Below are 16,587 nucleotides of genomic sequence, written 5' to 3'. Positions count from 1 at the left end.
TCCTCTTTCTAGTCGTCTAACGGCTAAGTAAATGACGGCTTGATTAAGAGTCACATCCTCTCCAGACACAGACATTAAAAATCATTGTAGTATAGCAATTTAACAAGCACCTATCCTCATAAATCTAGTTACTTGTGCTCTGGCCCAAAGTAAATGTGCTTTTCATAGATCGACAGAAATTTGCATCCTCACATAGAGTATATAGCTTGGCCTTGCTTCAGACATGCGCCTGTAAAATTACTGCATGCTTCAGTTGGTAATTTTCACTTCCTGCACATCAAAGGTTAATTGTAAAAAAAGAGCTATATTGCAAGGCTAATTCATAAATTGCACTTTCAGAAGCTGGTATTGTCTAGTCAGGCAAAATCCCTTTTCCATATTTTAATAACTGTTAAAGATAATCCACTTTAGATTAAATCTGGTTGATTTTTAGTACACAGAGGAACAAATATTTTTGGTTGACTGTGTGATTAGATAATGTACAATTTCCCGAAGTACAATATCCATAGAATTTTCAGCCACAGTACATGAAAGTAAGATAATTATGTCAAAATTCACTCCATTGTGCAAGTTGCAAATGCAAACAATTTCACCTTACACCTGTCACTCTCTTAGAAGTTCATAATATCAGTAGAGTGCCCGTTAGGTCTTTGACTTTGATAGTTTCCAAAATCCCTCTAGTCCCATTCATCCAGTCTGTCACATGGCTCCCTGAGATCTTTGCCATACAAGAGTCTGGTAAATTGTTTCATTGATTTCATTTACTGAGAGATGGGCCTTCAGTCAAACTATTTAGAAACAAACCAACTGAGGCATTTCCCAATCAGAATTTGAAACATTTCCCCATCAGAATTTGAAACATTTCTCCATCAGAATCTGTAACATTTCCCCATCAGAATTAGAAACATTTCTCCATCAGAATTAGAAACATTTCTCCATCAGAATTTGAAACATTTCCCATCAGAATTTGAAACATTTCTCCATCAGAATTTATCTAGACATACTTTCTGCAATCACCCAAACCAAACGTCTAGTGTGAGCTTAGCATTTCACTTCATATCACCATGTTCCAATCACACTTTGATTAACAAGAACAAGACCAACACCCATCTCTGTCATGTTTGGGATAATTATTAGTACTTACATATATAATATTTCGCTTAGTGCGCTCTATCTATTGACAGTCTTAGTTTAAGGTAAATATGTGTAGAGATGTGCAAATATAAAAGATTATTATTATTATTATTATTTTTATTATTATTGTTATTATTATTATCATTATTATTATTCACAGTTTGAAGCTGAAGCCAAAGATTTCTTAAAGAGGAATATCAACAGTACGTATGAGGGTACTTTATCAACCAAAGAACCATTTTCACTTGCCATAGATTTTGCACAAGTCTGGGTAAGTTTAAATTTATGCATGTTTTGTATTTCTTAGATACAAAGAAAGTAACAACAGGCATATTCTGTACTCTTTGATGAAGAAGAAAACAGATAATTCTTACTAAATAGTTTTCTTGACATGCTCATCCTTTTTTATCACTTGATATTTTTATCTCCAACTTTTTCCCCTGATTTTCAAAATGAAGTTATTCCCCTGGACTTAAATATCTAGGTTTTATATGGTGTCATGTATCTTCAGATATTTAGGTTTTATATGGTGTCATGTATCTTCAGATATTTAGGTTTTATATGGTGTCATGTATCTTCAGATATTTAGGTTTTATATGGTGTCATGTATCTTCAGATATTTAGGTTTTATATGGTGTCATGTATCTTCAGATATTTAGGTTTTATATGGTGTCATGTATCTTCAGATATTTAGGTTTTATATGGTGTCATGTATCTTAAGATATTTAAGTTTTATATGGTGTCATGTATCTTCAGATATTTAGGTTTTATATGGTGTCATGTATCTTCAGATATTTAGGTTTTATATGGTGTCATGTATCTTCAAAATTATTTCATTCATCCTCATGTTTGGGGAAAATTCATTTCTTGAAAAAGCTGCTTGGATGTATTGATAAAATAGCATTATTTCTAAAACTGATAATATGGTAAAATAAAAATAAAATGTATGACATAGTTTTATACAATATATATATATATATGATAGATAGATAGATAGATAGATAGATAGATAGATAACTCCCTCAATAATTCATGCGCAACGGGGTCCACAAACATAGACCGCACTATAATGAGGGCGCGAGTTACCGAGGGACCTCCAAAAAATCTATAAAAAAATCCGCTTCTACATCAAGAAAACCATGGGGGGGGAGGGGTATGGAACTGGGCTGTTTAATAACTGAATCCTCCTTTTACAATCACGTCAATAATAATTATTAGTAACGCGTTTTTCTATTGAAGTTGTTCGTTATTCTGTATAAATAACATTTATTTTCAAAATTTCCAACATGTTAAAGACCGTTACAACTGGTTTGAATAACCATCGCATTAATGCGAAAACATGTGTGACTGCTTTTTAGTTTGTTGATTAGTCTGGTTCTCGGAATGGTATTGAATAGTATACTAGCAAGTCAGGAGTCAAAGTAGCCGGAAACTAGACTATCTGTTGATAAGCCACCAAACAAGATACTTTTATTTTTTTAAAAACTACCGACATTTATTTTTTGAGATAATCGCCCACGTCGAAACTCATTTTTTTTAATTGTTCAGTTAGTACAATATTGATATCGTGATTTCATTGGAAGTAATAGTGAAACTTCTTATCATCCTTGAGGATATCTCTAAGTGCCAGTTCAGAAATTCTCAGAAAAACGCTTGCCCACAATGGTCCGTATCTGTGAAACCAAGCTCTTCATTTTACGAAGTATTCATTTCGCTTGACTGCCTCGCTATCTTTGATCACAGTTATGAAAGAGTCGGTTAATTTAAGGTAGTTTATGTTACATACACAATGAAATGTTTAACAGTGTTCGATTGATCAACTGAAATGAGTTCACCCGACATACGACCGGGGCCGCTAGATTTTAAGTATGTAGGATATGCATGCTTTTTAATCTTTTTTTTTTATATTCCACCTCCTTTATTAGAATCAAAAGACATAATTAATTTGGTTGGGCCTAATACAAAGGAGGCCAGCAATACAACAAATACTTCCACAGGTCAGTTATCAAAACACAGTCTGCACTGAATTAGGTTCTCAGAGAAACACTTGCGGACATATGTTACGGTAGATTGACACATTTTACATTTAAATACACATTACATTTATGATGATTACGCTTAAGTGAAACTAAAAGATAGAATTAAAACACAAATTCCACTAAGAAAAATCACTTCACTGGCATTTTTAAATATTGATGTACTGCCTACAGTGGGCGTAAGTGACAGTTTCATTGATCAAAATTTCCTTGAATATGTTTCGAGTGATATTTCAACATTTCAGTTACCAAAGGCTACAAACAAGAATTGTGTACTGTGCTTACAGGTTGTTTTTTTTTTAAGCATAATAATTTTGGACTTGTTGGGAAAGAGTCTTGTTGCCAAATTTGTTAATTTGGAATTTTCCAAGAGTATCGGAGATGATTTCAATACTCAGTTGTTAAAATAATATAAAATCAACTTATCTCGGATTGACTATTAGAGCATCAGTCCCTTTGAGGTCTCTTGTTTGTGATGTGGTATATAAAATGTAACATTCATTGTAAATTTACAGCAATGAAGAAAATCAATATATCTCTGGCCAAGGCTTAAACAAGGTATAATTGATTTCAGGAATTTGATTTATATCAGTTTATAGTTTCTGGGGCACACACTTACAATAGTACTCAACCTAAACAGTTTTAGATACAGATATAAATACATACTATATATAGCCATTTGCTTTGATATCTGATTTTTGTCTCACAGAAGCATTAATATGCATCTTTTCATTGTGGGATTCTTTTGTTCTTTGAATAGTTTGATTGTTGTGGCATTGAGAACTACACAGACTTTGACGGGGCTGTGAAATGGAACAGAACAATAAGCAGCAACACATCTATGAAGATTCCTCCATCATGTTGTAAATTGAATAAAGATGCTTTTTTCAAGGACCAATCATCAGCACAACCATCGAATGCCAACTGCCCACAATCTGGAGATGATTCAAACATGAATACAGTAAGTCTCCAGGGTCTATTCAGGGTCACATGATTGCAGGATTCACATTGACTTGAAAAAGTCATGCTGAATAATACATGAAAAGCATGCATCATATTTTCAGAACCTATCTCTCTTTTCTTCACTAATTAAATCTCTCCAATGTGCAGAAAATTCATCCTTTTTTAATATGGATGGGGGATATTAGTAATAGTTGTAGACAAGACAATGTATCTCGTGTGTGTGTGTGTGTGTGTGCTTTCTGTTGTTTAGACTGCACAGTCATGCTTGAATCTCAAATCCATTATACAACTCAAACATTTCCACAACCTGTATTTTAAGTTGTCTATCACTGTAGGTAAAATTTGTTAATATCTTTGAATTTTTATTCTTAAACATGTTTCTTTTACTTCTCAAACTCAGAGTGGAAGAGTTTTCTTTAACACATTTATCAGTTTCTTTATCCCTACTTTATGGTTTTAAGTTTTATACACCATTTTTTGCTGTAAAATGTTCAATGCAAAATGAGTAAGGTTTAAAATAATGAAACACAGATGGGTGATGAACCAGTGATTTCTCTTTAATGCATTTATAATACTGAGTGGTGAATGTTCCCAGGACTTGACAATGATGTGACTGAACATTTATTTTCCAATATTTAAAAGTGTCTAGTATGGACAGTTTGAATTGCATTAGAATGGCCATATTGGCACCAAACTAAGTGACTAGTTTGTAGAGGCAGTGGGGTTATAGAATGGTGGGTTTAGATATGTTTAACTCTTCCTTCAAACAGTTTCATTCAGATCCCACTACAGTAAAACCTGGCTTACTTTAGCCTACATATAAAAGACACCTGCTCATAATGGACATAAAAAACTTATTTCCTTGATTTCTTTAACTACTATATAAAGGGCATATTTGTGGTCCTGATTAAACAGGTTATACAGAGGACACACAAACCTGGTAACATTGCAGTTACAAGTTAGTTTCACAATATATATATATATATATATATATATATATATATATATATATATATGTTATTGATATGCATCAGAGATATACAGCAATATATTCGCAAACACACACTATAGTTGTGTGCTGACATTAACTAAATTGTATATTAAAGTTAGAAAAGATGGTTGTTTCTGAAACCTTTATATTACCTGTCATGAGTAAAAATCAAACAGTATTTTACTTAAAAAGAAATTATATTCTAATATTCTTTTGTGCCTTGCATGAATATACTGAGTGAATGTAAATATGAACCAAAATTTTATTAATATGTACTCCATTTTAAATATATTTCAGATAAATATAAAATATTTATGACAATAGTCTAGGCAGAAGAGTGGCTATGACAGATGTAATATGATGTAACTGTTGCCAATACATTAATTGGTCTACCAGTTTGCTGCCCCAAACAAATATTAAACAGCAAAGTGAAACTATATAGTAAATAATAAAGATTAATTCAAATTATAAAGTTAACATAAAGCAAACAGTTCATAAGGCAGTAAAAGCTAGGCAGTCTACATCATGAATTCCCACTGTAGTAAATAGATAATTACTGATTTATTATGTATGCTCTAAATTTGATCAAGATACTGTGAAATACTGCCAAGACATGTATTATTAATATCAAATAAAAATTACATCCAATTAACTCAAACCTTTATAAACTTGTCCCATAACTGGAATGTACTGAGCAATGGGATGGTATGGGCTAATATTATTATTATTATATGGCAACATTCTGTGCACAGGGAAAATCATCAACTGCAGAAAAGAAAGAGAGAAACTTAAAATTCCCCAAAAGAGTGCTAAAATGCAAATCTTTGGTAAATATAAAAATTTGTTCTTACATTTTACATGTAATAAAATTGGTTTGTCACATGCAATTTGCTTTCCTATGGCACGTTTATTTTAACAAGTGTTGAGATATAAACTTATGGCCACTTATTTGAAAATACAACATTTTATTTATAATTTTTGTGTTATTATTTTAGCCATGCTGGCAGAGCATTTTGGAGTTCCTGAAAAAGCAAGCTGCTATAGTTTTGGGTGTGGCCATTGGTGTTGTTGCTGCTGAGGTAAGTTCATTGGCTAGGGCTAATTCAATCAACCTGGCAGCAATTGTCATGGTGGGGTATTGAATTCTTTCCTTATCTTCCCCATGTATGTATGTTTATGTGTTTGTGTATGCATACTAGCTTGAGAACTGTGTGATGGAGGAAAATGTCAGTAAAATAATATCATACACAGTTGGCTGTGTCAGAAAATTAAAATTAATATTAATACCAGTAACTTTCATGAATTTGTCTCAGTACTGAGTTTTGTTTGTTACATATTTTGTTTATATTGTACGTGATGAGCATGTAATACTTAAAACTAAATGTTTTCTGGAGCATGAGGGAAACCATATACTATCAAACACAAAATTCAAGGAATGTGATTGGTGAGTTATCAGGATATAAAATACAATATTTCTCCAACAACATCATAGCTAGATCATTCATGTGACTTGATAGTTGTGTGTAGATAAGTCTTACATGAAAACTGGTAATTATAACAACTGGGTAGAAGATACTGGCAGACAACCTCTGCTTTAAAAGGTAAAATACTGTTAGTAAATTTATGATCCAAATGTGTAAAACTAATTTATTATATATAGAAATGGGTTACTCTGTGATTTATTTATCTGTTGAAATCATTTGGCAAAAGAAGGCTAGTGTTTAATTCAATAATGCAAATTTGTCTGTGGTTTGGTAGGATTTTCTTTCTTTATAACCTAGGGGAAGTAACTGCCTCAATTCGTGCATTGTTTGTATAAAAAAATATTCCTCATAGCCAACTTGAGATTTTTATGTTATTCATTTAACAAATAAATTAGTGTAGGGTTTTAAAGATTAAAAATTTCATTTCATGTTAGTTTACCAAAGTGTACAGAATAGTATGACTGTCTTAAACTCCACACACCTTTCATCTTGGTGTAGCATGTATGGTAGTTTAAGATGGTGATGACATTTTGTAAACTCTAGTAAACTAACATGTGACTAATATTGCAAAATCATTTACTAATTACATAAATTGCATAACAAATACTTACAAAAGGAATATTTTTAAACAAATGTAAAAAACAAAACAAAATATAAAACACATGTACTCAGATTATGCTTTTACAATGATTGAGCAGGGCTTACATCACAAATCACACATACTAAACAAACAGGCTTGAAATCATGTAAGAATTTAATATAGTGCTCATAACACATGTATCTTTAAACATTTTTCTTCACTGAAATCTTTTTGTATAGTGGGTACATTTTAGCACCACAAAAATGCTAAATTTAAAACGGCTCTAAAAATGAAAGCATGTAAGCAATGCAATTTATACATATACTTTGAGGTCAGTTAGCTGTAATGCAATTTATGCATGTACTTTGAGGTCAGTTAGCTGTAAAGAAATTTATGCATGTACTCTGAGGTCAGTTAGCTGTAATGCAATTTACGCATGTACTCTGAGGTCAGTTAGCTGTAATGCAGTTTATGCATGTACTTTGAGGTCAGTTAGCTGTAATGCAATTTATGCATGTACTTTGAGGTCAGTTAGCTGTAATGCAATTTATGCATGTACTTTGAGGTCAGTTAGCTGTAATGAAATTTATGCATGTACTCTGAGGTCAGTTAGCTGTAATGAAATTTATGCATGTACTCTGCGGTTAGTTAGCTGTAATGCAATTTATGCATGTACTCAGAGGTTAGTTAGCTGTAATGCAATTTATGCATGTACTTTGAGGTCAGTTAGCTGTAATGCAATTTATGCATGTACTTTGAGGTCAGTTAGCTGTTAGGGAGCAGTCATTAATTTCTAAAAAGAGGACAGAATTACCCTTTGAACCATAAAATACATATCTTCATAGAATTCGTATATTACATGACACCTTTCATTTTTAGATATCCATGTCTTACCCACAAAATACATTGCTTCTCTTTCTCCCCGCATAAATATTTATTGCTCTGTAACTAGTGATACGTATGCTGATAACATGGTTAATTTCATTGCAAACAATTCCTGATGGATTCTTTTTTCCTGAACGTGAACTCAATATAGAAAGAAAATTTTGTTTCTGCTCAAGATTTCTTGTCATTCATGTGGTGAGTTATGAACAAGATGGTTTTGTTGATAGTGTATTATTATTGTTTTTATTACAGTACTGTTAAAATTTAATGCAAAAGCTTCCAACATATCCAGTTGCTTCAGTGCTTACTTTTTTATGTGTGCTTATGAATGCCCTCTGAATCTCATCTTCATCAAATTAATTAATTTTCCGATGAATGTTGATAGAATTATTTATTATTTTTTATTTTTTATTTACAGTTGCTTTGCATAATTTCCGCTTGCTGTCTTTGGAGCACATTTAGACAGGAAAAGTGAAACAAAGAATTTGCTTACCGGAAGGCTATGCCGATTACCTAGGATTAATGCTTATTATTTTTCATTGAATGCAGTCAATGCAAATATTAGTGTTGTGATAATAACTTGTCATGTATAGTTTCAATTTTGGAGAGCCTGTTCCATCTTAAGCTAGTTGTTTTCTTTACTTATTTGAAAATTTGTGTAAATTTGAAAATACTGGAGATGTCATGCAGAAATTTAGATTGATGGACAACAAAAAATCTAATAACATGTATATATATATATAGAGAGAGAGAGAGAGAGAGCACCACTTCACATTTTAAAATCAGAAAATTATCCAGTAAACTCAACATAATGGTAAGGTTAGTGATCCAGTATGTGGGACACGTCACTGAATTTTTATTTCACTACAAGAAGCTATTTTTATAACCTGAGATGGGTGTGAGCAGATTTCCTGAGAAGGGATTATTTTGTTTGTATATCTGATATTGTGAGCATCGAAAATGTGTCTTGAGGAGAGCTTTTTGTATGCCTGATATTGTGAGTATGTAAAGTGTGAATGAGATTGAACCTACTCAAGGCCTAAAGAATAAAAAATTCTGATATTTTATTGGTTAGAGATATTATGCAGCTGTTCAGACTGTGAGAGGTTTTACTGTAACTTGGGTCCAGAGGATTGAAATGAGCCTCTAGGTTGCAAAAGTTGTCAACTAATTTTATGTCCATAACACATGTAAGCAAATGTTTGAATATGCATAAAGACTACACTGGAAAATGATATCAGATTGCACACCTTCTTGTTAGCTGCTAGTATAAGATGTAATCATATAAACTGAACAGTTCCATTAGAAGTCCAGTCTAGGGGACAACTGTATGATTGACGTTATCCTTGGTATTAACCAATCAGAGGATGTTGTTTATTAATTGGAATAGGTAACTTAACTCCATAGTGACACCAATAGTTGAACCAACATCAATCATAAAACACAACCCTGAATTAGCAATATTTTTGGCCCAAGTTGAAATATATGACATTGAAATGATATGAAATTGACTTCCCTGACTAATTTAACTTTTCCTTAAGCCTTGTGTTGTGATCAATCACAACTTTATGATGTCCTATCAGGCTGGAATGTCAGAAGTTTGCTTTGAAAAACTGAAATTTGCCTTAAAATATTTCTTTCAGCTGGCACCTGCACATGTAAACTGCTTGTAGTTTTTTTCCTTAACATGAAATTAAATATAAAGGCCAATTACATCACATATATTTGCCAACTAGAAACTGACTTTTGATACAAATATCAGTCATGATTAATACTTTCCATTTATTTAACCATTGCTTATTTTTACATGAACCAAAAATATTTGGTTTTCTTTGCTGGTATGTAATTTGATGCCTTTGAAAACTTGGTACAATTTCATTTTTGAAACCTTTCTTTCAAACTATTTTTAAATGACTGCAGTTTTGATGTACACACAACTCATATGTAACTAATTGAATGTGCTTCTTGTTGTGACGAGTCACTGCTTTATGACGTCATATCAGACTGAAGTGTCAGAACTGTGCTATGAATAACTCAGATTTCATTTTTTCAACAGGTACATGTACTATCAAAGCTTCTTGAATTTTTCATGGTGGGCAAAGTCAACCGTTAGGATTTTTAACAATTACTTTTTATAGTACATGTAATAGTTAATTCCGTCCACAAAAATCTAATTTTGCCTTTACAACCTTGATTGTAGTTCAATTAAATACAAGACATTCAGGAGATATAAAATTTGAGAGCTACCATCACACTGTCATATTGTTAAGATTAAATTAATTTGATGGAAATACAGGACACTAATTTCAATAAATATTTAGCATGTAACTCATGACAAAGATCATGTCATTTAAGGCCAAGGTCAAGCAATTAAAGGTTATCAGTTTCTTCAGTCTGAATTTAGTTGTTATAGAGTAAAACTGAACCATACTGAGATCTGATTGGCTGTTAGACATTGGAAACTACCTGACACAGTGATTGACAAGTAACACTTAACACCTGACTAGTGCACCTATCACTGTTGACTCTAAATATAGTTTACAGTAATTAGGACAGAATTCGTTAAAACACATGATTAGCAAATAGGTATCTTGTTACTTCCATCTTGTGTGAAAGGTTCAGGACAGGTGTTTACAACCTAAGGCCCAACTGTTGCATCATGATCTGATTTTATCTGGTTAAAGTTGCATCATACAAGTACATTTAAAAATTACTATCCTGCCTGTGCCCTGGGGCAAGTTGCACATACCATGTTTAGGTAGCTGATATCCACTCACCCAACAAATCACAGGATATGAGTTGCGTATGATACATACCCCTTTGTAGTGACCAGCCAGTCTTAAATTTACAACTTTAAAATCCATTACACTCAGTGTATCACAGGGTTTGGTTTGAAACAGTACTTACATAGATTTTGTCAGTTAAATAACATAATAGAACATTTATTTTGTTGGTCTGATTTGACTGAAGGTGAATCCATATAAAATGTTTTTAAACATGATCATTACAGCAAGGAAGCCATTCATTCACTTAATATTTACATTTACCACACAGTCATCAAAGTAATTAACTAGGAGTTCCTGGACTTAATATTTACACTTACCACGCAGTCATCAAAGTAATTAACTAGGAGTTCCTGGACTTAATATTTACACTTACCATGCAGTCATCAAAGTAATTAACTAGGAGTTCCTGGACTTAATATTTACATTTACCACACAGTCATCAAAGTAATTAACTAGGAGTTCCTGGACTTAATATTTACACTTACCATGCAGTCATCAAAGTAATTAACTAGGAGTTCCTGGACTTAATATTTACATTTACCACACAGTCATCAAAGTAATTAACTAGGAGTTCCTGGACTTAATATTTACACTTACCATGCAGTCATCAAAGTAATTAACTAGGAGTTCCTGGACTTAATATTTACATTTACCACACAGTCATCAAAGTAATTAACTAGGAGTTCCTGGACTTAATATTTACACTTACCATGCAGTCATCAAAGTAATTAACTAGGAGTTCCTGGACTTAATATTAACATTTACCATGCAGTCATCAAAGTAATTAACTAGGAGTTCCTGGATGTTGAGTGGCAAGGCTCTGATTCAGATTGCTTCATGGATTGGAAAAGTCCAAGATTTTGCACTTTTGGTTACAATATTTCAGTCTATCTTGTGTATTATACATTTCACATGAAAGGCAGCACAGTTTAAGTAGGAATGGAAGACTGCCACACACACACACACACACACACACACTCACGTTTTATTCAAGTATTTCCAATTCATTATAAAGATATGGAATTGCCATTATAATTGTACTTTTGTTTTCTTAAAATGCAAAGCTCAGTTTCAATGACTTATATGTACATGTATCATTTAACACTTTTTTCATTGATAGGTACATACATATAATGTAGCTAGCTAGTCACTATGTTTGAAAATAACTATTTATGTGGCACATGTAGAAGCATTTGTATTTACAAGAAGTGTTGATGTGCACTGTTTTGCTGTATGCACAAAGCAACATATATCATTCTAGATGATTAAATTATAATAATTTACCTTTCATTTCTACAATGACTTAACTGTTACCAGGGATCCTTCTTTACCCTTGAAATTGAATGGTATAATCCCATACAATAAAACCCTGCCCAAGCATACTGACTGGGATCCACATATTGCCATTGTGCTATGTACCATATTGTGCCATAGGAAGACAAGTAATTATGTGAAGAAATTGATACATGCTTATCCCCAAGGCTGTACTAAAAGCTTGGAGGGCCATAGGCTTCAATGGCACAGTCACAATCTTAAATCATTAACTTTCAACAAGAAATAGTGAAAACAGAGATTTAACATTTAATATTTTAGTTAATTAAAATAACCATACATTGGTATATACATAAATTGTTAGATTATCAAAATGTATACTCACCAAACAATCGCACTGCATCCGTCAGAGTGAATCCATAATAATTCCTTTGAAAACATGCACACAGATGTATAATGCTTCGTCATTTTCTCAAAGATCATAATGTGTCTGAATTTAATGCAAACACATTATGCAAACATTAATGAAAACTGAAGAACATTTATGGTTCAGTGTGTATGCATGTCTATGTCTCAAGGTCATTAAGTGGTGTCTATATAAATTTCACATCACTAGAGTTTTCTTGGTTATTAATCAGAGTACATTATTGTATGTTTTGAAAAACTGATTCAGGAAACTGACTTTAATCTTCCTACTAACTAGGCTGACTGTGGGTGGATGGGTAGGGCATCTTCATATTCCTACTAACTAGGCTGTCTGTGGGTGGATGGGTAGGGCCTCTTCATATCCCTACTAACCAGGCTGTCTATGGATGGGTAGGACATCTTCATATTCCTACTAACTAGGCTGTCTGTGGGTGGATGGATAGGGCATCTTCATATTCCTACTAACTAGGCTGTCTGTGGGTGGATGAGCAGGGCATCTTCATATTCCTACTAACCAGGCTCTCTGTGGGTGGATGAGCAGGAAAGTGAGTGGATGGGTAGGGCATCTTTATATTCCTACAAACTAGGCTGTCTGTGGGTGGATGAGCAGGGTATATTCATATCCCTACTAACCAGGCTGTCTGTGGATGGATGAGCAGGGCATCTTCATATTACTAACCAGGCTGTCTGTGGGTGGATGGGTAGGGCATCTTCATATTCCTAATAACTAGGCTGTCTGTGGGTGGATGAGCAGGGCATCTTCATATTTCTACTAACTAGGCTGTTTGTGGGTGGATGAGCAGGGCATTTTCATATCCCTACTAACCTGGCTGTCTGTGGGTGGATGAGCAGGAAAGTGGGTGAATGGGTAGGGCATCTTTATATTCCTACTAACTAGGCTGTCTGTGGGTGGATGAGCAGGGCATCTTCATATCTCTACTAACTAGGCTGTCTGTGGGTGGATGGGCAGGGCATCTTCATATTCCTACTAATCAGGCTGTCTCTGGATGGATGGACAGAGCAGTTTCCAGCAATAGCAATGTCTTTGGCTCCATCTTCTTTGTCTAGTGGAATCTAATTGTCAGTATGAATTCATTTTGAAATCAGTTTTCCAACAAAAGGACTATCATCCATGCTGTTTTCATTTCATCACATGAAGAAGGTAGGGATTTCATTCATATTCATATGAAGAAAGCATCTGGGCAACTTTGTGGATAGTTTGCAATTGCAATAAAGGAAAACCCTATCAAATTTGGATCAAAAGGTCAAAGATCAAGGTCTATATGTCTTAAAGAGCAAAAACGGTTTCTTCACAATAACTCAAACATTCTATGGTCTACAGTTACAAACTCTATGGACATCTGGCATTTGGAGTAAGAGAAAACCCCATTGATTTCGGTGTCAGAAGATTGATGGCTAACATCACTGTGACTGAAAGAAGATACATATTATCTGCACAATCACATAAGTTCTCCACCATCTACAGTTTCCAAACTTTATGGATGGTTTGCACTTTAGGTCATGAAGAATAATGCAAAGTTTGGTGTCAAAGGGTAGAAGATCAAAGACACTGGGACTGAATAAAAAATGGCATTTTAACAGTAATTCAAATTCACCACACCTTGTAATTTGGGTCAGGAAGAACCATGTCAATTTTTGGTGACAAAGGGTCAAAAGACAAAACCATTGGGACTGGATGAAAAATGACTTCACAATAACTCCAATTAAGCACCACTTACAAGTACCAGATTTTGTGGATTTCTTTCACGTTGGGCAAGAACATTTCCTATTGAGTTTAGGGTCATAAATTCAAAGGTTAGGGTCACTGTAAATGAAAGAATAAAATGCTTAATACACAATAACACTAGTTCTATATAATGTACATGGACCAAACTTTGTGGATGGTTTGCACCTTGGGTAAGGAAGAATTCTATTGCTTTTGGGGCTAAAAGGTCAGAGGAAAAGATCATGATGACTGCAACAAGAAAGTCATTGTTGCAAAATGACTGGTTCTAGAACATGTATCATGATCAAGGTTTATAGTGAGCTTGTACTTAAGGTATGTAAGAGGTCCATTAATTTTTGGTGTCAAACTGTTAAAGATCGAGTTAAATTTGGCTGAAAGAAAAATGTTTGGCAGAATAACTTACATTGTAGAGCAAAGTTGACCAAACTTTGTGGCAGGTTTACACTTAGGATAATAAAGAATGATATAGATTCTGGGGTCTCTTTTATGAGGCAATGTTAATGTTAAGTCTAATAATATAATAATAGCTACTGTACATTAAGTTTAGTTCAAGACCCCTTACCTTATTAAGCCTGTTAGTAAATAACTAGCCTACATAAAGAAATGTTAAACATGGGTCAGATGATTAGCATCTTACATTAGAAACTGTCATTACCAATTTTTGTGTCAACAAACACACACACACACACACACATCAATTTTAAAGACAAATGTGAGATATTTTTTAAAGTCTGATATCTTTTTGAAATCTGACAATCAATTTTTACATAGTGTATGTAAATAAATACTTTCATTAAATAAAAATAAGTTATTTTAATATCCTGAAATTTCATTTTGGCAGAACATGGTCACCAGGCCATCAGCTTTTTGCTAAGAACTGGTTTGAAAACTGAATCTACTGCAATGTATTATATTTAAATAAAATTTCCCTTTTGATGTATTTTATAGTCTATTTTTCATTTGTTTTACCTTCTTTCTTAAACAAAGCATATGTATTACATTTGTACTCAGTTTGATAAAAGAAATATTTCATTAAATAATCAGTTACAAGCAAAGTTTTGTTTAATATGGTAATAAATGTGGTATAGCACACTCTCGCTATAAAGTCCTTCATTGCTATAGAACTCCTGTTATATGGTAATATAGCACACCCTCACTATGAATTTATTCACTCTAACAGAACTCGTTATAAGGTAATATAGCACACCATCACTGAATTTATTCATTGTAACATAACTCCTGTTATATAGTAATATAGCACACCCTCACTATGAAGTTATTCATTGTAATGAAACTCTTGTTATATAGCATACCGTCACTATGAAGTTAATCATTGTAATGGAACTGTTGTTATAAAGCATACCCTCACTATGAAGTTATTCATTGTAATAGAATTCTGTTATATGATAATATAGCACACCTAACTATCAGTGCCTTGATAATAATATAATTTCTGTTATAAGATAGTACAGCAAACCCACTATATAAGGCCCTTCTTTATATCATTCCTTTTAAATGGCATTACACACCCTTACTATAAGGTACCTCATAATATCATTCTTGTTATATGGCATTACACTCACTATAAAGTACTTTGTTAGAATATCATTCCTGTTATAAGGTGGCACAGCACACCCTCACACTAAGGTACCTTGTTATAATATCATTCTTGTTATTAGGTTTGTCAAGGTAAAATAGGTCCCAGTAGAAGGAATGTGTCGCAGTGACTTACTTTGGGTTTGGTTAAGTTACTCTTCCTAAGGTGTATTCATATATATAAAAAAATTAAGAGTGTAGGTGAAGTAGGTTGAAGTCATGGAGAGTAAAAGAAATGAATTAACAAATTCACCAATGAACAAAGAAGCCCAAAAAATCAATGAAGAAATGAATGAACTAGTGAAATGTTCACTCTTTTTGTTATGCTGTAAGTTAGGGGAATTTTTTTTTTTACAGCGCAATACCATGACAAATACCATGCTGACATTATGGGTCAAAAGCAACATTTTGTATGTCACTTCATTTTTCTTTTAAAAGAGCATTAAAAGTTACAGTAATAAGACAATAAAAAATTATACAAAATGTATACCTTCATATATATGAAAAGGTATTGTAAATATAAAATTCAACACATTTGTAATGAAGTTTTAGCCATAAATACAATACTGTTGTAAAAATAGAATTGTGAGAAGAAAGGAGGAAAAAAAGGAATATATCTATACAAATAGTCACTTAAATTTCATTGTTCCAGCGAATCATGCAGAGTGAGCAAGCTAAATGAATGAA

General features: G+C 33.1%; 1 protein-coding gene across 2 annotated transcripts in view; it reads left to right on the top strand.

Moving 5' to 3' along the window:
* The window catches only part of LOC149784443 (23 kDa integral membrane protein-like), a 40,389-nt gene extending 25,030 nt beyond the window's left edge, over positions 1-15,359 (top strand). For both annotated transcript variants that reach the window (XM_089932516.1, XM_089932517.1), the window contains 4 exons: positions 1,295-1,405; positions 3,931-4,131; positions 6,120-6,203; positions 8,492-15,359. In XM_089932516.1, the coding sequence (XP_089788642.1) occupies positions 1,295-1,405; positions 3,931-4,131; positions 6,120-6,203; positions 8,492-8,548 (453 nt within the window). In that variant the 3' untranslated portion in view covers positions 8,549-15,359. The remainder of the gene's footprint in view (positions 1-1,294; positions 1,406-3,930; positions 4,132-6,119; positions 6,204-8,491) is intronic.
* Positions 15,360-16,587: the final 1,228 nt, after the last annotated feature.

The sequence above is a fragment of the Sinohyriopsis cumingii genome, chromosome 14 (genome assembly GCF_028554795.1).
Source record: "Sinohyriopsis cumingii isolate HCF-2022 chromosome 14, ASM2855479v2, whole genome shotgun sequence".
Lineage (NCBI taxonomy): Eukaryota > Metazoa > Mollusca > Bivalvia > Unionida > Unionidae > Sinohyriopsis > Sinohyriopsis cumingii.
The sequence above is the reverse complement of the archived record's forward strand: the minus strand, read 5'-3'. Positions and strand labels throughout refer to the sequence as shown.